The 22,269-nt window shown below is 39.6% G+C and overlaps 1 protein-coding gene across 1 annotated transcript; it reads right to left on the reverse strand.

The window, feature by feature from the left end:
- Positions 1 to 16,988: 16,988 nt before the first annotated feature.
- Positions 16,989 to 18,630, reverse strand: LOC139110551 (tigger transposable element-derived protein 1-like). Its single transcript, XM_070670386.1, has 3 exons — positions 18,561 to 18,630; positions 17,115 to 18,461; positions 16,989 to 17,050 (listed from the first exon to the last, which is right to left on the reverse strand). Exons 1-3 carry the CDS (start codon positions 18,628 to 18,630, stop codon positions 16,989 to 16,991), a joined length of 1,479 nt encoding a protein of 492 aa, XP_070526487.1.
- Positions 18,631 to 22,269: the final 3,639 nt, after the last annotated feature.

The following is a 22,269-nucleotide window of genomic DNA, read 5'->3' on the forward strand; positions in this document are numbered from 1 at the left end:
CTAAATCATCAAATACGGATCGTTCTCGGGAAACTTGCCAGTTATGCCTCAAAGAAGGGCACGTTGCCTCGAACTGTAGGAAGTTAACGATACAAACCGGGAACCATTTTAATGCTCCAAACGAAATTTTAATTTGTCAGATTTGTAAGAAACGCGGACATAGTGCCGAAAAATGTCGGTTACGTGAAACTAATAACCGTCGGTTTATAAATTTAATTCAAGAAAATAAATTTAATTGTCAAATCTGTAATAAACCCGGTCACAATGCAAGAAATTGCAGATTTAATAACAGTAACGGTAATAATAATAACCAAGTTAGGACAACACTAATCTGTCAGTGGTGTGAAAAGTCGGGACACACCGCAAACACTTGCTGGAAAAAACAGCAAGAATCAAGAATGGCCGAGCCTAGAACACGAGTAGCGTGTCAAATATGCGAAGGGTTCGGTCATACGGCAAAGGAATGCCGTAGTAATGTGAGGCAGAGTAACTCCAAAGGAGTAGAGAACTGCCGCTACTGCAAGAAAGATGGCCATGTGTTAGACAATTGCGAGCTGAGAATTGCTAACAATAAGAGGCGTGAAGCGATGAGTGCGGGAAACGCCAGTGGCCCCTCCAAGATGGGTGTGCAGCAGGGGTCCGGACGGATCTCACACCCAGTGGTAACTTCCCGGAAATGAGACAAAGAATGGAGCCAGAAATTCGGCCGGTCACCGTAAATTTAGATAGGCATAGCCATGTACCCACGATACAGGTGAATTTAAATAATCGGAATCAAAACGCGACTTTTATGTTAGATACAGGTTCAGGCCCGAATATAATTAAAGAAAATTTAATTTCAGATAAATTAAAAATCGATTACGGAAATATTTTGAGATTGAACGGAATAAATGATTATCCGGTGTATACTCTTGGAAGAGTAATAATACCGTTATTCAAAAAACAGGTAATTTTTCACATTGTATCAAAAGATTTTCCAATTTCTCAAGCCGGAATATTAGGTAATGATTTTTTCAAACAAACAAATTCGCGAATTGACTATGCCGAAGGACATTTAGAAATATCGGGGGAAAAAATTTCATTCTCCACTCCCGAGACAATTACCGTTCCACCACAGGCCGAATCTCTATTCTTTGTACGAATCTCAAATCCGGAAATTGAAGTCGGATATGTACCGCGAATGAAAGTCGTTCACGGTATTTATCTGGGAGATACCGTCGCTACCAACGAAGACGGAAAAGCTTACCTAAACATAATCAGTACACTGAACGAACCTATCGAAGTTCAGGTACCTACAATACAACTGCTACCGTTAAGCGAGATGCAGGAAGGAAACATCGAGAAGAGTAATAAAGAATGGCAGACCGTTGAAAAGTCGCGAGACTCCGAGGTCAAAGAAATCTATGACGGAGGAAATCATGATAGCAACGATCTCTGCCATCAAGACTTCAACGATGAAAAATTTCTTGAAGACAAAATCCAGAAGAAAATTAAAAGGAGAGAGGAAAATAAAATAAAGATTACACAGGAGAAGGATGCGGAGACATCGCCTGGTAACAACCTTAACGAAATCAATAATGGGGGAAATTTCCAAACCCCGTCCCAAGAAGAAAAATATATAAATTTAATTGCCCAGGAGAAGGATGCCAGGACATCGCCGGGAAATATAATAAATAAAGAGGTAAATCTCCAAGCCTCACGAGTAGAATCTAAAATTTCCAAAGATTCAATTCCTGTCAATCACGAGGAGGGAAATTTCCAAACCTCACTACGTGATATGACCCCCTCCAGTAATTCCAGAATGGATCCATTGAAAATGATAAAGGAATTAAAATTTCCGCGAGTCAGAGAACCCGGAAATAATGAAATTATTCCCTCTCACATTACCTTCGAAGAATTAACGGAGAAGTTACATTTATACGATAAATGTAAAATTAATAATAATAAAAATAAAACTACAATTAACAAACCGTCTTCAAGAATCTCAACCTCCATGGAAAAACAATCACGACAAATAATAGAAGAATCTATGACTTATCGTCCAAACCAAAGAAAAAGAAAGGATAAAATTAGTGCGCAATGCTTGGCCATAATAAACGAGCAGGAAAATAAGCGCCTCTCTGAAATAATAGAATTATTGCGTTTAGAGCACATAAGCGCTAACGAAAAGGAAAACGTAACAGATCTCATTAAAAAGAGCCAAGACAGATTTCACATACCCGGAAAAAAACTGACCTGCACTCAGGTACTGCAACATCAGATACCCACAACGGATGACCAACCGATTAACACCCGGCAGTATCGGTTTCCACAAAAACATAAGGAAGAAATAAATAAACAAGTGGACGAACTGTTGAAAGGAGGGATAGTAAAACCTTCACAGTCACCGTATAATACACCCATATGGATCGTGCCAAAGAAAGACGATTCACAAGGAAATAAACGATGGAGAATGGTGTTGGATTTCAGAAGCCTCAATGAAAAAACAATTGGAGACGCTTATCCATTACCTAACATCGTTGATATACTGGATCAGTTAGGCGGTGCTAAATATTTCTCCGTCTGTGATCTAGCTTCCGGATTTCATCAGATAAAAATGGATCCGAAGGATAGCCATAAAACGGCTTTCACAACTCCGTTCGGGCACTATGAATTCGAAAGAATGCCCTTCGGACTAAAAAACGCGCCTGCAACCTTCCAAAGGTTAATGGATCTAGTACTAACAGGATTGCAGGGGCGCGAATTATTTGTGTATATGGATGACATAGTCATATATGCAAAAACATTAGAAGAACATGAAAGGAAATTCAATTTATTAATACAGCGGTTACGAGAAGCGAACCTGAAATTACAGCCAGATAAGTGTGAATTTTTAAAATCAAAGGTAACTTATCTCGGCCATGTAATCAGTAAAGACGGCGTAACTCCGGACCCGAAAAAACTGGAGGCTGTCAAATTATTTCCACGACCAAAAACGCCTAAAAATATTAAACAATTTTTAGGCCTGGCTGGATACTACCGAAGGTTTATTCCAAGCTTCTCAAAATTAGCTAAACCACTAACCGCATTACTAAAAAATGACACAGCATTCGAATGGACTCCAAGTCAGGAAGAAGCATTTGAATCACTAAAACAAAAATTATGTGAAGAGCCTGTATTGCAATATCCAGATTTCTCACAACCATTTATACTAACCACGGACGCTTCAGGAATAGCTGTAGGAGGAATTTTGTCACAGGGAATAATAAACAAAGATCAACCCGTGGCATATGCATCACGAACATTGACGGAGAATGAGGTAAAATACGACACGTACGAGAAAGAAGCACTAGCAATAGTCTATTGTGTGAAACATTTTCGACCATACCTATACGGTCGGAAATTCACTTTAGTCACGGATCATAAACCATTGCTTTGGTTCAAAAATGCGCAAGATGCAAATATGCGCATATTACGATGGCGATTAAAATTAGCCGAGTATGACTACGATGTAGTATACAAGGCCGGAAAAACGAATGTAAACGCAGATGCATTGTCAAGAAATCTTGTAGAAGAAAAGCAATGCAACATAATTAAGCCTATGAAAAAATTAAATCCGAACGATCCTAAAGATGCTGAATTAATCGCGCAAATGCTAGAAGAATCCGATAATGACAGTGAAGAAGACGACGATTACAAATTATATTTATCTGATGAGGAAGAAATAGAAAAGGAAATTAATAAAAATGAAATAAGCAAAAATGATTCAATACCATTTACGGAACAGGAATTAAATGAACCATCACAGGAGATTGTGGAAAAAGCGTTAATTCATGAACCACCAGAAGAACACCAAATACAAACACGAAGCCTTACAGCAAAAAAGGCAAGGACAGAACTATTAAAAGACAAGGAAATCAAAAAGGAGGACGAGCAGGTAGATGAATCTGACAAGGAAAGAGAGAGCGACAGTGGAAGTGAAGATGAGAGTGAGACAGAGGAAAATAGAAATTTACCCGTTGTTACAGATATTCAAGATATACCTAACAACATAATTGAAACACGCGACTTATTATTCTTACGAAAAGATAATATCACATACTTCACTGACATTGAAGGAAATCCTTTGGATTCTGGTTCACAAAAATTATTTGAGAGAAATGAATTACCGAAAATTAAAACGCTTGCTTTAGGGGAAGCGCAACCGATTAAATACAAGAAATATTATCACATTATTTTACCAATTAGCGAAGGAGTCCGGGAAGGACCAACTTTAACTTTACAATACATATCTACAGCCATAAAAAATTTGCGAATAATCTCCGATGAACTAAATTTGCAAACAGTTAGTATTGCGAAAACCAATCTAATAAACAATGTACCTTGGGGCGAAATTAAAAACTTGCTACATATAATTTTCTTAAACTCACCTACGAAATTAATAATTTGCAACGGAGCAATAAAATATCCTCCCAGAGATCTCCGATCGTCAATAATCGGAGAAATGCATTGTTCACCAACGGGGGGACATCGCGGAGTAAATAAAACATACAATAGAATTAAACATAAATACTACTGGGAAAATTTAAAACAAGAAGTTCACCTATATATTCAGCAATGTCTACAGTGTCAGTTAAAAAAATTAGTCAGGGTGAAAACCAAACAACCCATGCTAATAACTGACACACCGGGAGCATCTTTTGACAAAATTGCCATGGATATTGTAGGGCCTCTGCCAAGAACAGACAGAGGAAATGAATATATTCTGACCATGCAAGACCAGCTGACAAAATTCTGCATGGGCGTACCATTACAAAATCAGACATCCAAAACAATAGCTGAAGTATTTGTAGACAGATTTATCTGTGTATTAGGCGCCCCAAAGGCAATCTTAACCGATCAAGGAAGGAATTTCGTGAGTGAATTAATCAAGAAAGTGGCGAAAATATTTAGAATACGAAAATTTCGTACTACAGCATTTCACCCGCAATCAAACGGCTCGTTAGAGAGATCTCACCACGCTCTCGGCGAATATTTAAAGCAATACGCCAATGAACAAAAGGAATGGGACAAATGGGTCGGACTCGCCATGTTCAACTATAATACTTGTGTACATGAAGCAACAAAACATACACCATACGAACTAGTATTCGGGAAAATAGCCAGAGTACCGACGGACGAACCACTCGGTACGGAGGAAAAATTAGCCAATTACGATGATTATTTGATAAGCTTAGTTACACAACTCCATAATTTGCAGGTTAATGCCTTCAGAAATGTAACTGAAGCAAAAGAAAAATCTAAAAAACATTACGACAAGAAAATAAATCCGAAAATTTTTAAACCCGGCGACTATGTGTTTTTATTAAAAGGGCCAAAGCCAGGAAAATTTGGCAATCAATATACAGGGCCCCACGAAGTTTTAGAAATCTTAAATAAAAACAATGTGAGAATAAGAATTAAGAAAAATACGAAAGTAGTACATCCAAACAGACTCCGAGTATCATATATAAAACCGAACGGATGAGAAAAAAAAAAAATTATATTTTCAGATGGATTCGAGATTTAAATGGATTATTGTCACGGTCATCTTAGCACATATTACTAAAAAAGCATACGGAATAATCGGTTATGATTGTGGATCGGCGAATTTAAATATTACAACCTTATCGTTACTGGATGTTGAAAACTGCAATATACCGTTAACGCAGCCTCAGGTAGACCGAACCTACATACAACTGCTGCAATTATCTAAATTCAAGGGAATACCTGTAATACAGTGTAAAGTTTCAATAAATCGAAATGTATACCATTGCGGAATGCACTCACATATTTCAACGGTAGCCAACGGGCAAGCCGAATATATTTTCGAGACTACAGTCGATCAATGCAAGAAGATGCACGCAACAGGATCATTCTCATTCTCAACATATAACCATGTTTACGGATTAAAAGTAAATCAAACGGTAATGCGACCGATTACGCTTGCAGGAACTGCAAGTACCGACGGACATTGTTCCGGCAGTTATTATTCAGACCCTTACGGAAGCTGGGACAATGTTGTTGTACAAGCCATAATAACAATTACTTTAATTACTCATCAAGCTACTGTTAATTTGGAGGCGAATCAGATTCGCCTAAGATCAGGAACTGTATGTACTTACACAGATAATAATTGCATCGATATCGATGGGGGTTATACATTCTGGCAAACATTACCGACCGATTATTGCAAATTCAATAACTACGATATTTTATATGAAGGATATGCAAACCGAATACTCGATACACTCTATGAAAAACCGCAAATAGTATACTCATTATCTACGCATGATATAACATTTGCATTAACCAAGACAGGAGAAGAACCGTTATGTGGATATACTTTGACAAAAACCGAGCATCCTAAATTATTAATTTTGGAAACCACGAAAGGAGATTCATTTGCACAAAAGCGACCATTATCCGTCGAAAATTTAGACATATTTACTTATGTAAACTCAAAATTTGTATACGTAGAAAAACATATCCGCTCGCAAATGAATTCATTATATCGAGATGTACTAAAACAACGCTGCAATTTAGAACAACAAGTATTGAAAAATGCATTAAGTATCGCAGTAAATTCACCTGACGAATTTGCATATCAAATAATGAAAGGGCCTGGATATATGGCTGTTATCTCCGGAGAAGTTGTACACATAATAAAATGTACACATGTTGATGTAAAAATTCAACATATAAAAGAATGTTATTCCGAATTGCCAGTACTTAAAAATAACGAAACGTATTTCTTATCACCACGAACTCATATATTAACCAGAACCGGAACTCAAATCTCATGCAATCGAGTAATACCTCCTATGTATTTCTTAAACGACGGATGTTATCGAATGATACCCACACCGGAACGAACCTTACCCCCCACCACAATAAAGCCTATGACTAAACCAACATGGCATTATACAAATCCAGGATCACTTGCAGCCAGCGGAATTTACAGTGAAAAAGATTTCGAACATCTAAGGGATCACATAATGTTCCCCGCAGAACGACCTGCGCTACTTAATACAGTAGCAAGGGGAGTAATGGGAGAACCTACAACGATACATGGAGGGTTAATTTCTAATCTCATGGATGAGGCATCAATAGAGAAAGTAGCAACCTCCGCATGGAATAAAATGTGGAGTAAATTTTTGGTTTTTGGAAATATCAGCGCCGGAATGTTAGAAATATTTCTGTGCATTCGCGGAGTTAAATTAATTCTCGACACTCTCGTTCATGGGTACGCGCTGCATACGGTATACGGATGATCTCTGTATTTAATCGGAGCCATCTGGGACTCACTAACACAACTATTATTACACTTAGGAGAAAAGAGACAAAAATATGAAAAACCAAGCGCACCGAAAATGCCTGAGCCAGAGATTGAAAAACAACAAAAAAATGAATTGCCTCCTATTGAAGAACCTGAAATGAATCACGAGGAGGAACAGGAACGACATTATCCTCTTCTTCTAGCCCGAAAGAATGCAACGTATTCTCTACAACTACGACACTAAAAAACTTCAATTTAATCATATTACATGTAATACCATACATGCAACAGATTTTTCTTTACGACCGTATTTACTTCGTGTATTTCCGTACACGCAACAGACTTTCATTTTTTTTTTATAATTCATGTCCATGGAATCTTTAAAATAAAAATCAGAATATCTTTTTCTTTATTATTAAAGAAACATTTTGTTTTAGAATAAGAAGAAAGAAGTAAGAAAGAAGAAAAAAAAGAGTAAGAAGAAAGAAAAGAAAAACTAATATGGCAACCATTTCCTATATTGACACCCATCAGCTGACTCGCTCCCCGCTAGAAGTGCAAGTGTTGGAGGTGGAGTCGCCAACCCTTTTTTGGGTGAAGATAAAAAATGGAGAGGGGGAGCTGAACGAGCTCCTCCAATACTTGTCGATTCGAATGAATCGTATAGGGAAGAACCTAACGCTGGCGCCGGATTGCGTCAAGGTGGGGACGACGGTCGCTGTCAAAGAGAAGAGACGGTGGCAGAGGGGGATCGTGACGGAAGTAACCTCGCACACTGACGTCACGATCCACCTACGAGATTGGGGGCGGAAAATTCACCGGCGAAAATTTGATTGCTGCCGTCTGGAAGAGAGGTTTATGGAGCAGCCGTGGCAAGCCGTACCATGCGGGACGTATGGTATCAGGCCCACCAACCCCTCCGGATGGACCGAGCGGGACACTGCCCTTGCTAGGGCCCTATTAGAGAAGCAATGGGGCCAAATCCGGATAATCCGGCCATCCTGGGGAGAGTTCGCAGAGGTGAAATTCTCCATCCAGGGCAAGAGCGATTTCCAGGACCGAGACCTGGCAAATGCGCTCGAACACATCGGGGTTGCGTACAAGAGCCCCGGAGTGATATTAAATTATAAATCCGGGCCCAACAATGTTGAGCAACAGGTCAGCCTGCGCCGGCTAAGAATGGCGGGGCAAATCTAATTTTAAGTCATTATTATCACTTTTAATACTACCATTATTAAATCATATATACACGTAATTATAAGTTATAATAAACGCATATATATACAATAGTATGTTACTCATTAGTAAGTTAAGGATTTTTATATTAGGCATATAATAATCATTTAAAAAAAAAAAAAAACCCTTAGTAAGAAAAGCGAACTATATAATAAGTATGTATTGGTTTTTTTTTTAATCATTATAAATATACAAATATTTCTTCTTTTTTTAAAAAAAATTTGAAATAGTTATTCTTTTTGAGAAACACCAACCCGTTATGAATAATCTTAAGCGTAAAATAGTTTGACTAGAATACATAAACGAACAATGAAAAGGTTGTTATTAATCTAAACATATAAGTATATATGAATATACAGGGTGTCCCAGACCAATGTCACTTTTTTTTAATAGTAGGTAGAACTCGTCAAAATAAGACGAAAAGTCTTATATTATTTTTCAAAATTCGCAACCGTTAACGAGATATCAATTAAAATGTAAACGTGTGCGAGCGACAAGGAAGCGCAGACTGAGCGAGCGCGCGATAGACGGCGGCAAGTATCGCTTAAAGAGAATAGGCGGAACTAGCGCGTAGCGAGCGAGACAAAGAGACAACGCGCGTTGTCGCTTTATTTTGCTCGCGTGTCGTCGCATCGTCTCGCTCACGCGTTGCCTCCTTGTCTCGCTCGCTACGCGCTAGTTCCGCCCATTCTCTTTAAGCGATACTCGCCGTCGTCTATCGCGCGCTCGCTCAGTCTGCGCTTCCTTGTCGCTCGCACACGTTTACATTTTAATTGATATTTCGTTAACGGTTGCAAATTTTGAAAAATAATATAAGACTTTTCGTCTTATTTTAACGAGTTTTACCTATTATTAAAAAAAAGTGACGTTGGTCTGGGACACCCTGTATATGCTTTATGTTCAATATTTCCTCAGTCAGAAAAATATTTAAAAAATTCCGTCAAAGGTAGGAATTGTGAGTCGCATTTATTATTCTTCCTTCATCTTAACGCGCCGCGCTGTGCACTGGGTGATCATTTTAAAAATCTCTGGACGCATGGACGATCAGTCACGCTTAATATCAAAACTACAATGACTTAGTTTAGGGATGGTTAAGGGCGGGCTGTTCGTCCGTATGAAAGGACAAGGGATCTCTCCATTCGGCTCGAGGGGGTTGCTCCGCTGCTTGTATTTCCCTCCTTCATTATGATAGGGTAGCTCTTGCCCTACCAACTCTCCCCACGTCTCCCACCCTCGTGTCCTTGCCGTTTTAAGGCGCGTGTTAAGTCAAGTTACGCAATATGATTTTTCTAATTTGTTTTATTTCTTTTCCTATAAAGAATTAGGTCTGCAATTTTTATTTAGATTTTAATTAAATGTTACAATTAAAAAAAAAATGATTTTTCTCTCACGCGAATACAATTATTATAATGAAATAAACTAAAAGTATCCTGACGTCTGACAAGAGCTTTACACGTGCGTTTGTTACGCGTTGGTGCGTTTATCTCGAGGATACGCGAGCGTGACTATCTCCCTCGAGCGCAGAGTCTCGCCCTTGAACGTAGGGTTGCTGAAATTTCTCGCGAGTACAAGAACGCAGGCTTCCTCACTACGCTAATTGTCGCCCGTGACTTTCATTTACGAACACCGACTACAACGTGAACTTTTATTAAATATAAATATAATAATTATTAATTACTTGGTGCAAAAATCTGTACGAAAGTATGCATTTCTTTGATAGTAGATTTATAACGCGTTGCAATGTGCTTAATGCTGGCATTATTTTTCGACAAATCGGTGACAAAGTCGCACGTTTAGGGGACGTATGTGTAAGAAAGTCGTGCGCGCGGTTGGTATTTAAAACCCCGCGACACGACCCTACGATTTTTTGAGTCAGAGCTCGAACACAAAGTGCCAATCGAGGGATATTCGTTTGTTATGACGTTTAGCTAAAAATTAAATACGGCACGAGGCCATTTAACGATTTGGTACGGCTGTTGCCTCCTGGGGCTGTTACGGCGCACGATTCTCACGTTACGACGTCGCGATACTGGCGTCTAAACACGGTCTCAAATTCGTGATCAATAAACTACGCGAGCTATCAGCCGTGGCGGTCCCTCGCCCTCTCCCGTTTCAAAATGCAACAAAATATGCTTAGTTGCATACCTATATCAATCTACAACAATCACAAGACAATCTATTCAAGGTTAAATCACCGTTATTCCACGTAAATCTTTTCTACTCGCGGCGCCACACGTGTCACCGTTGCGTTTTAATGAAACGAGACTTTGCCCCATAGAGTAACGTAACAAATAATTATAAGATCAATTTCCCAGAAGCGTTTTCCTCTCGTTATCTATCTAAAACTCCCTACGGTCACAAACAAACGCGTTATCAAATATCGATACGCGGGGGGTTGGTTCTGATTCTCGTCACAGAAGCATCCCTGAATCTTGGCTAAGAAGTTAAAAAAAAATATATAAAAAATGAGAGAAAAAAAAAAAAGAAATAAAATAGGGTACACCGGAAGCTTTCTCAGAAAGAAGTCAATTTGTGAGGTGATACCTTCGTGGTCGCACAATTTTCCTTCTTTCGCCCCCGACCCTCGTGCGGATTTAATTAGCCTGCCACTGCGGTTGTGCAACATTCGTGTCACGCGTCGTCGATTTTCAAGCGCGTTGACGCGAGTCGGTTTATTTTCTTTCTTCGGGCCCTCACACGTTTCGCGTGAGAGCGGCTTTGTCGCGCTGGACCGGCGCGCACGAAAGACGCGTGGAAATTCGAGTTGCGCGTGTAGAATTGCGGGTTGCACGCGCGCTGCTCACATTGCGTCGGCTTCACGAGACGATGTTTGCCGGTTCGCAGGCAATATTGTAACACTTAAGTGGAGCGCGCTTTGAGGTGCGAGGAAAAAAATTCGAGCGAGAGGGCGAAGGGAAGCCTCGGGAATACATTGTACCGTCTACCGGAGTTCAACGCGCGGACACGAAACACCACAACGTCGTCGATCACCGAAGCTGATCCTCGACGCGAGAAAATTATAATTCGAGACGCGAAGGGGAGAAATATCGAGATACATAAGATGTCCGAGAATCAAATGACACGGCAACGACAATGGTAGCGGTATCGAGAATAATAATCAGCAGCTTCTCCTCGCGCGGCTCCTGCAAAGTTTAAACGTTGTTCGTATCTGTCAACATTTAGATACTGTTTCCGCGATAATTTATAAGCTGCCTAGAGTTCGAATTATCGACTTCCGTGAGAAAATCTTTTGTCTGCGTTTGCGAGAAATTTCCCTGTAAAGTATCTATGAAAAAAAAAAAAAAAGAATCTAAATTTTGATAAAGCAAGCTACGAAAATGACGCTTATTTCCACGACGAAACGGACACGTTATCGAAAAATGTCCCTTAAATAATTCGATTCCGTTGGCAGCGTTCACCCTGCAGTCGTGCTTGCGACGACTGGGTTCTTATACGTCGTGTCTGGGGATCGTACGTGAATCATACGTGGTCAGCACAATGCAAGAAAAACACGGCGAGTCGGCCGAGATGAACGTAGTTCCTGGTATCGTCAAGTGTTGGACGCACTTCACGCGCGAGTACACGCGATTGCAACTCGAATACAGATGGAATTATCTGTCTGAGGAATGCGCCGCGTGACAAGAGCGATAGAAATTATCTAGGTGTATATCGCGAATCGTCATCTGATATACATATCCTGAATAAATGTCTGTGAAAAAGTAACGAAATGAAGTGAAATCTCAGAAGAGGCCAATAAAAAAGAAAAAAAGAAAGACAAAGGAACAAGGAATTGCTCATTCCGTTGCATCCCTTCACAGAAACTTCATTCCTTCTCTCGTATAAAAATATAATTAGCCGGTGATCTTGTCCGCGTATTCTTAAATATTCAGCGTTAACTACCTCGGAAATTAAATCTGAGATTAAAATTCTATTAGAGTAAAATCCACTCATAAAATTAATGAAGAATGCAAGTTGCTCATCTTCTTATTAAAATATTATCCGCCAAAAGATCTAATCACTTTTAATGATTCGAACGCGCTCTCCGGCCTGAAATTAATAAATAAAAATTGTTTCCCGGTTAATAATCATTGTTCAATAAATGATTAATTCAATAAATAATTATTTAAATGTAAGTGGAAGCCTCGTGCTTTTAAAAATATATACGTTTTAATACAAGCCTCGGCGTATCTAAACGCTCTTTTCGCAAGCGCATCCCTTAGAACCGACGCGAATACTCCATGTTGTCGTACGACCGACGACAAATCGGATACCCCGCCCGCTACGAAATGACTGCAGGGGATGAAATCTGGCGATTCGATTGTTTGTTCTTTTAGTGCGACAGCTACGAACTAACGGCGCGGCGTATTTTCGGCATAAACTTCGTGCTGTATGCCCGGGCACGCAGTATGCTAATAATTTGAGCCGCCGTCCCGGTGATCTTATGTCACTGACGTCGACGTGGAAATCAAAACGGGGTTTTCTGCTGCACAAGCGCTGCTTAATTTGATCGTAAAAGTTCATTAAAAAAAATTTCTTTTCAACGGCGTGACTTACGTGCAGGTTATATTCGATTCACCTGAGACCAAAACCGCTTCACAATGCTTTTTCGTGAATAGGCATATTCTTCTTTTCTTTCTTAAAATATGAAAACTCAAAAAAAAGAAAGCTTTCTTAGAAAAAGCAGCAACATGTGGTTTGCATTAGCCCATATATGCCTTTGAAACCGTCACGCTACGATCACAATGGAATATTTGAAAAACAAGAACTTGTTAATTACCTTAGTTATAAAAAAGCTTTTACTTGATTAATACTTCCACAATGAAAAGTTAATGAATTATCGAGTAAGAATTTTTTGAAGAAATTTTGTGGAAATGCTTAGACACTGTATGTATAGACAAATATGAAAAGATGAATTGAACATATATCCGTGTTGCTGCTTGTCGATTTTCTGGTAGCAACGACGGTGGGTTGGTTCAGCGAGAAAATGCCTCGGTCGCTTTTGTGCGTGACCGTCTGAATGCAATACGGACGGGCGCGAGCTTGCAACTACGTCGGGGCTTAACCTCGGTCTCACCTACATTTTCGACTATGGCATTGCCCATTCTGATATCGGCATTGCCAGCCAGCCAGATTATTTCTCGGTCGCGCTCTTACGCCCTCCCCCGTCTCAAGCCGGAATCCGGCAAAAAGATGAGGGCTCCGCGGGTGTGCGCGCAATTCATCATCCCCAATCGGCCGAGAAACCCGAGGCCTGAACCCATTCAGCGATTGTGCTACGCAACGGCATCGCGTGTGCCTGCGCATTTAAACGCGTTAAAGTTACTGTAGGTCGTAATTCCAACATTCAACCGGCGACATCTTAACGATCGACGACTTTTATTTTGCGATTTGGGCCACGAATGATCCGAGCATCTTTGCGACGGAGCGTAAAAATCCCCTGTGATCTCGCAACATACGAAAGAGCGGCATTATAAAGGGAAATGTTTCTCCAACCACAATCGTTACTACAATTTTAATTAAAATACAAATATTAAGCAAAGCTTTGTTATTTAAAAAAAATTTTTCATTAGCAAATTGTCGAGTAGAATCCCGTGCAATTTTATTTGAATTTCAAGCTAAGTGGAACAGGAGATGGAATCGCCGCATTAATTAAAACGAAACACCGTGGAAGAAGACTAAGAAAGATCGTTCTCCGTGTACAGTAAAACACGGCCGACACTTTCAATCGTTAATGTCGAGTCTGAGATGCTTGCGCTGGATATAAAAAATAAGGGTCGAAGATGGTAAAAAAAAAAGAAAAAAATATTAAAAAAAGCAACAACAAAAAACATGGTAGGTGTAATTTAGGGATGGAGGTTGATCGAACGCGTAATGGGAATTTACTCGACGTCGGATAATGGCGAGTGGCAAGCACGTAGTCCCTCTAAATCAGATAACACCGCGATTTCGACGCGGGGAGCGTAACACCTATTTACCCTGGCGCACGGCGCGGAATAGAGACGCCGCACAACACGGTTCGCTGCGGAATAACGCGCGTGCGAATGTGTCATTTCTCATGGATGCGCGGCCTCATCCCGCGCGGCTACGAGAGGGTAGGACGCGCGACGGCATTACGATACGAAAATAACGGCCGGCCGGCCGGACACGTGTGCAAATCCCGGCAAATATTATCCTCCGCCCGTATCGCACGCCTGTGTATATCGGGTACACTCTCCTCCCGCGTATTTGCGCGAAAACTACCCCGGCATGCATCCGCGCGCAAGGGTGTTCTCCGTTTTCCATACCGAGGTATCTCCGGCGATCATCCCTCGAGCGACGGGCTCGGCACCGTTCCGCACGATCTACATACATAACGCCGAGGACGGTCGTCTTTCACTTCCCTCCTCGCATAAGAAATGTCGCAATAAAAATAATAAGTTACATAGGTCCTGACTTCTCCGAGCAAACCCGTCACGTTAACGTTCCGTACGCGATTTACCGCCCATTCTTTTCTCGCTTCGCGTCGCGCGTCATAAGACACGTAAAGCTGAACGTTTTGCGTTCTATTCCGTTGCAAAGTGCGCGATTGCAAGTAGTACAGCGCGAAATCATATCGAGAATCGTACAAATGCGCGTTTCAATTTACGATTTTGTTAAAAATTGAAAATATTTAATTTTCTTTTTTTATTTTATGTAAATCGACAAAATTTTGCTCGCAAAAAATAATTGCAGTTAGGTAATATTTTCTCCTCCCAGTCTACTGGCTTTCGTACGCGAGAGACTTTTTACGTAACTCTTTTTTTCTTTTTTTTTTATTTCGACGTATAAAACAGTATTGGTAATCGTTATCGAATTTAATACCGTTTCTCGTTTTATACACGCGGGCGATTCGGCAATTTCGACGCATATAGCGCAATCGACGTATCTAGATAATTGCATGTCATTCTTTCCGCGTCGTCCCTCCTCGGTTTCTCTTTTATCTGTGCAAAAAGGTCGGGATTTATCTGAGCGAGCGCCAGGTGAATCCATGAGATTAGAAGAAAGATCCGTTAATTGGACGACGGGGGGGGCAGATACCGATGGCCGCAAATTGGATTGCCCCATCCTCACTCGTTCCGCTTACTTACTATACCTCGAATATCGATTATAGTCGTAATAGTATGTAATATCTGGAAAAATCGGCGAACGAGCGGGGATTTTATTAAATAAAGAGCAACGAACGGACGCGTTATCGGGAAACGCTGATTAATAAATCAAAAGTTCTCGCTACTCTATTTACGCGCGTTGTGAAAATTTCATTATTTCAACGGAACTTAACGGGAACTGAAATGCGAACGTTCGAAGTGGCATTGCAGTTTCGATTGCGGCGAAAATCGTTATTTTACGTAATGTATAACGTAACTTTTACGGTGGAAAATAAAATACATTGACTCTTGCCGCAAATCACTTGTAAAAACACTATCGTTGTCTAGCAGATGGTTCAGCTGCTGCTTTCTAAACGTTTGCATGTGCATGCAGTTTGCTTGCTAGGGCACTAACCCTCCCAAACCCCCCCCCCTCCCTCTCCGAGTTGACCCTGCTGCTAAGGGTGGAGCTTAAAATAAGGGTGGTGCCTCTCACAGCTTACCTATCCCATCGGGAAACAGCGTTGGTCGGGATGAACAAGAGTACGGTAAAGCAGAGAAGAGACATTGAGATTGAGAGAATCGCTCCGAAATAAATGTTCCCCAGTTGAATTTAGTATGCCTCATGCGAGTGGTTTCGCGTTACGTTCGCGCCGTCTCGCAGCATCGGCGGATTTCCTAATAATCGATCGCGGCGGATCGTGGTTTCTCTTTTTAATTCCGGTGCATTATTTTAAACGCGAACTCGATTCTCGCGATCAACGATACGGACGCGACTGATGTCGTAGATCAGGTGGCTTAAAAAATGAGGGTGATATGCGATCGCTATTGCAATTTATTAACGTTCACGTGGTCGGAACTGATGATTAAGTAGCTGCGACGTGGACGAAGCGCGCGAAATTGTGACTTACGTAGTGTCGGAGTTCAAATAGACGCGATAGAGAAGAATGCGTGCAATATGCCACCAGAGGAGAATCACGGAGACGCGTCGGCGATTGCTAAGAAGTCCTCTTTGTGCTTACGATTGGAGAAATAGCTACAAAGAGAATCAGGAAGGTACTGTAGCGACGTATGAACTTTCTTTATCGTTCTCAAGGTTTGTAATTTAGATTACGTAATTATTCTACTCGCTAACACGCTTGTGCGCTTATAAATCATATAGGGGAAACTTGCCTAATTCGTACCCCTTAAGAAGAATGCATGACAGAAAACAATAGAATGTATTAAAAAATTTGAAATTTTTTAAATTAAATTTTTAATTATTTTGGAAACATTTAATAACAATAACGCATAACATTTTTAATATATCACAACAAAATAAAATATTTTTTTAAAAGTGAAAAAAGTACGATTTATAAAAATGTATTCTTAATTCGTACCGGTATGTTCTTAAATCGTACTTTTGTTACAATCGCTACAAACATATGAAATTATATTTTTACTTATTTTTGCACATTTGTCATGCACCCATGTCTTACATTTAGTGCATTGAATCATTGCTATTTCTTCATTTTTGTTGCATAACTTGCAAAACCAATCTTCTCTCCGTGATTTTTTCTTCGAGCCAGATTGTTCAATATCCACGCTTCTTTTTGATTTTTTTTTATCGCGTATTTTATTTTCTAGTTCTGTTTTATAAGAACTTTTCGTAAGTATTTTAGCGTTATTTGTTCTTGAATTTTTTGCCGAAATTGTACGAAGTGGAGATAAATTTTCTATATCTGATTTAATAGATGATTCAGTTGAATTTTGTGTAGTTTCTTCTACTTCTTCTTCTTCCAGAATTACGTATTCATCATTTCCAATTTTATATCTATTACATGGCCACAATCCACATGATTCGAAACCATGAATTGCAGTCTCCATGGAAACTGCTTGAGGATATGCAGTTCCTAAAATTTCTGAAATATTTACTTGTTTAATTAAATTGCCAGGGTTGTTTCTCATCCACGCGGCACACGCCTTATTGAAATATGATTTTAATGGTTTGAAAAATGATCTATCTAGAGGTTGAAGCTTATGTGTGGTATGAGCTGGTAATGAAAGCATTACAATTCCATATTCTCTGGCAAGATTTATTGCTTCTAGATTTTTAGTATATGTGGTGTGGCCATCTAAAATTAGGAGGATTTGCTGCTGATGTGGTTCTTTTTGTAATTTTAGATGTTTTATAAAATGTTGCAACCATTGAACAAATAGTGATTCCACAATCCAGCCACTCTCAGAACATGTATAAAAAGTATTAGGTGGACCACCGCGTTTGAGTTCATCCGTCATTCTCTTACGCTTAAAAATTAGCATCGGAGGAATAAATTCTCCAGCTGCATTCATGCAACAAATACATGTTGTGTTTAAACCGCGTTCTCCACTAGTAACTGCACCAACTTGGTGCTTTCCCTTTAAAGCTAATATTTTAGCAGGCTTATGAACGGTGCTGAGACCTGTTTCGTCTACGTTATAAATTTGGTTTGGTGTAAATTTAAAATCGTCGAGTATTTTTTCATAAATATCAAAAAATTCAAACACAACTTTTTTGTTAAAACCTCTACATCTCGCCATCGAAGTCGCTTCGGGAGTTCTTAAACTTATCTGTTGATGAGTTTTCTTAAATTGGTAGTACCATTTCCAGCCTGCTAACTGCAGTTCCTTATTAAATCGATGCGGAAGTTTATATTTTTCAGCTAATTGGAAAGCTAAATGCCTCAAATCTTTTATATTTAAGCCAAAGAATCGTGATTCTAACTCCAAAATATGCCGAACAAGTTCTTTTTCCATTTCGTCTGTTAAATCCCGCGGTCTTCCAATTCTTTTATGAGAATTTAACCCTTTTAAATGACGTCGAAATGTAGGTTCTATTAATAGGTTCTATAAATCTAGTTTCGGAATACCATACATACGACAAACTTCGTTAAATTTAACAGTACCTTCATTGTACTTTTGTATGGCTGCATCCATATCTTGTTTAGACCATGTATTATAATTTCGTTTAGCCATTTTATGCTGAAAAAATATTCGTAAATAATATAAAATTTGAAATTTAAATAAATTTTTTAAAGTTAACGTCGAAAAAATGGAAAAAAACGCGTTTTTATTCTTAAATCGTACCGGTACGAATTACGCTTAAAGTAATTTATTAATTAGAACATAATTATTTAAAGGTTATAACAATTTGATCCGTGTCAAAACCAACAAAAATAATATTAAAAGAAATACATTTTTATATGATACCACGCTTTTAATTTTAAGTTGTATAGATTTTGTAAAATACTCTTATGAAACATACCGAAATTTTACTGGAAAAGTCCAAGAAACTTATTTCGTGTGATAAACTCTTGTTGATAAACGAAATTAATAAATACCATGGTAAAAAACAATCGAATGGATGTTAGTTTTAATATGTGTTTATAGATGAAACCATATATTTTATAATTTAGCCATATTATATATTTAGAAGTGTCGCGTGATCTAAATCAGAATACATTATTGCTAGGAATATAGACCAATGTTATTCAATCGCAGGTGTAATTCGAACTCGCGCATGCAGGTAAATTGTTCCTTAAAACGCATTGAATTCATCTCGATATTGTGTTACGTTGCCCGCATAATCTTCCTCATAGTGTACCAACCTCCGCACTTCCGTTTATTATAATTTTTAAGATTGATTCTTCCTTCGACAACGCTTGAGACTATTTTAACCAAAGAAACTGAATTAATTCAAACGTTACGAAATCGCATGCGTCGTTGAAAGACCTCAATATTATCGCTAACATATTAAACGTCGCAAAATGAATTACTTTGAGAACTATTAAAAGAAAAAAAAAATTTTAATACATTTAAATTAATTTTTTTTCTCGCGTTAAGTAACCAAACTCAAATGCTATTTTATGAAAGAGCTCGTTGTGGTACTAAAATTCTTCCTCACTAAATCTCGATTCGAATGCTTATTTTAGATAACACGTTTTTAAGGTCTTCTCGTTTTTCGAAGCCTGACGTAAATCTTCCGAGCGTGCTGCTGGAATATCCTCGCATCGAGAACGTTATACCGATTCGGCCGTTCTATCGCGTTTAAAAGCGCCGTCGAGGCAAAAGGGGTTGAAATGCGTGATTTATCCGTTCGTGAGCGCGACGCGCGTGTGAAATGGATCGGACTATTTTCGAGTCACCGTACTCACGCGTCGGAGTCTCATTTTGCCGACGAGGGTGAAAAAGGGAAGCAGAAGGAAACCCGGCGTAAAGTAAATAGGAAGGCGCATAACGCATAACGGCAGCCGTGAAGGGGCGTGCCGTTTCCTAAAACAATTTGTATGAAGGAACTGTCGGACGTGATCCTTACGCGTGATCCTGGCTGCTGTACCCTTTCCGTCGCACGCGCACGCAGTAGAAACATCACGGTGAAAACTTACGTCTCAACCACCGGGCGAGGAGTTGTCACGACGACGTAAATCTCCGGATTGCGTATACTCGCTTGGACAAGATTTATCTCGATAGCTTTATTTTCAAACATTTTTTTTTACAATGTCGAATAACGACTGTCGTGCTTGAGACGGGAAACTCAACTCCCGTCGTCTCCGAATCCTTTCAGTTAATACGGTTCCGAAGGTTTCCCCATAAAACAGGCAACATTCTTTAGCGTCGTATAAATAAATTCAAGACATTCCTAACGACTAATCTTATGAAATTTATAACAAAAAAAAATAATAAAAAAAGAAGAAGAATAAACGAGATCGTAAGCAAATAAAGATGTCCTGAGAGCGTCTTAATCTCAGACGCGGGCGACGAGAGCGTGGATTCGTTTCGCGATTTTCTAGAATCTTGCATTTAAAATATCAAGAAAATGTAGCGTAAATTGATGAAGCTCGATCAATAAATGATTGTTTACAGTTTCTTTTTGCGGGTATTAGAAGCCGTGGCAAAAATGATCCTGACCGTCGGACGATCCAGAAGAAAAATTCGCGGATCATCAGAGCCGGACGTTTACCGTAACGCCCATATTACCGCGATAATAACAATAGTAATTCATGAATGGTTCGGCCGCGATGGCTAATAATAGTAGTAAGTAAGTGGTAGTCGTAACGGTAGTGGCAATAATTAAATGAACCCGCGCGTTCGCGTGCGCGAGCGCGCGCGCCTTACAACATCCTGGCACGTGCGTAAACAGCTCTTAGGTAATTCAGGGTGACGCCCGACGTGTATATGCAAAACGCTCGCAAACAGCGGCGCGCTTTTCTAGAGAAACCTCGCGCGTGAACACGCGCCTATCATTACCTCTGCGGGCGAAGACTTTTTAACTTTTTCCCTCGTTTATTCTCGTCGCTCCCGAGATGCAATACTTCGAACAAAAAAGCGCGAATAATCCTCAACCCCGGTCCATATCCGTAGGATTCAGCGATCTCTTCTGCATGTTAATGCCTTGGAATTGGATTTAGAATACAAGATAGCGATGTAAGAATTATTCCGCTTGAAAATCTTTGCGCGGCATTTACGAAGTGAATGTTTAACGAAGCGATAATGAAGGACTTTGCAAAAGCGCAATAAATTTCGCGAGCTCTTATATTCCTGTTTGTTATATTTAATTGTTTATTATTCGAAAAGAAATTTTAATGACAGAGGAGTTTATTAAAGCTGACCGGCGTTTATTATTATTTTTTTTTTTTTTTATCGAGCGTTATATGATTCGTTTCTCGCTGCGGACTATTTATAAATAATTGGTCGAACAATTATATAATAAATTGTCGACGCATCAAGATTAACGCCTCTATAACATGCTGCAATAAATATAAATGATACGCGATGTATGACGTAAGGTTCGTGATTTATAACAGTTCATGTTTGTACTGTTTTCGAACAAATTTATCGCGATACCGATTTTACTGCGAGCTGTCATTTCGATTAAATAAATAATAATTACTTTTCTTCCATAGCTTTTGTCTCTTGTTCATTCGACTATGAATTTTAGAGCGTTTAAATTATATTATAATTCTCGCGTCTAATATGCGCTCCAGCGTCGCGATATTTCGAGTCTACCGTCGCGTATTTATTGATCTTGTCGATATCCTTGAATCGCCGATGGTTCAACGCGTTGTGTTTTCGGCAGAAGTCAGTCTAATCTAGTTCAAACCGAATATTTCGCTGACTTCGCTTTGTTTTCGTCGCCGGGTTCCGACTATCCTAGGCTCCGTACCGCGAAAAGACGACTAGGTTTCGCTCGAACTCCGCACCTGTGCGTCTCGCCTTTGTGTATCGGCTCGCACTCACGCGACGATTTTCGATTCGGTTCTTTATATACACTTTTTTTTCTTCTTGCGTTCTCAATAGCAAATCGGTGATTTCACGTCAGTGAATTCATTATTTCGGCGCCAATTCATTTCTTAATTATTGCTACCGCTGGAGTGCAGGGATTCGCGCTCGCGGCAATCACCGGCTCGCGCTCTCAAGATCTCCGTCGTCCGCGGCAAGATCTCCGACGATCGGGTAGATCATTCATCTACTCTCAAGATTTCCGACGGATAAGCCGGGTCAGGAAGATTTCCGCTCGTTTACTGAAATCCTTGCCTTCACCGGCGCGCTTGTATTTTCTTTGTGTTTTTTTTTTGTTGTAAATACATTGAGTTCACGTTTCTGTTAATTTTAATT

Source organism: Cardiocondyla obscurior, linkage group LG21 (genome assembly GCF_019399895.1).
Source record: "Cardiocondyla obscurior isolate alpha-2009 linkage group LG21, Cobs3.1, whole genome shotgun sequence".
Classification (NCBI taxonomy): domain Eukaryota; kingdom Metazoa; phylum Arthropoda; class Insecta; order Hymenoptera; family Formicidae; genus Cardiocondyla; species Cardiocondyla obscurior.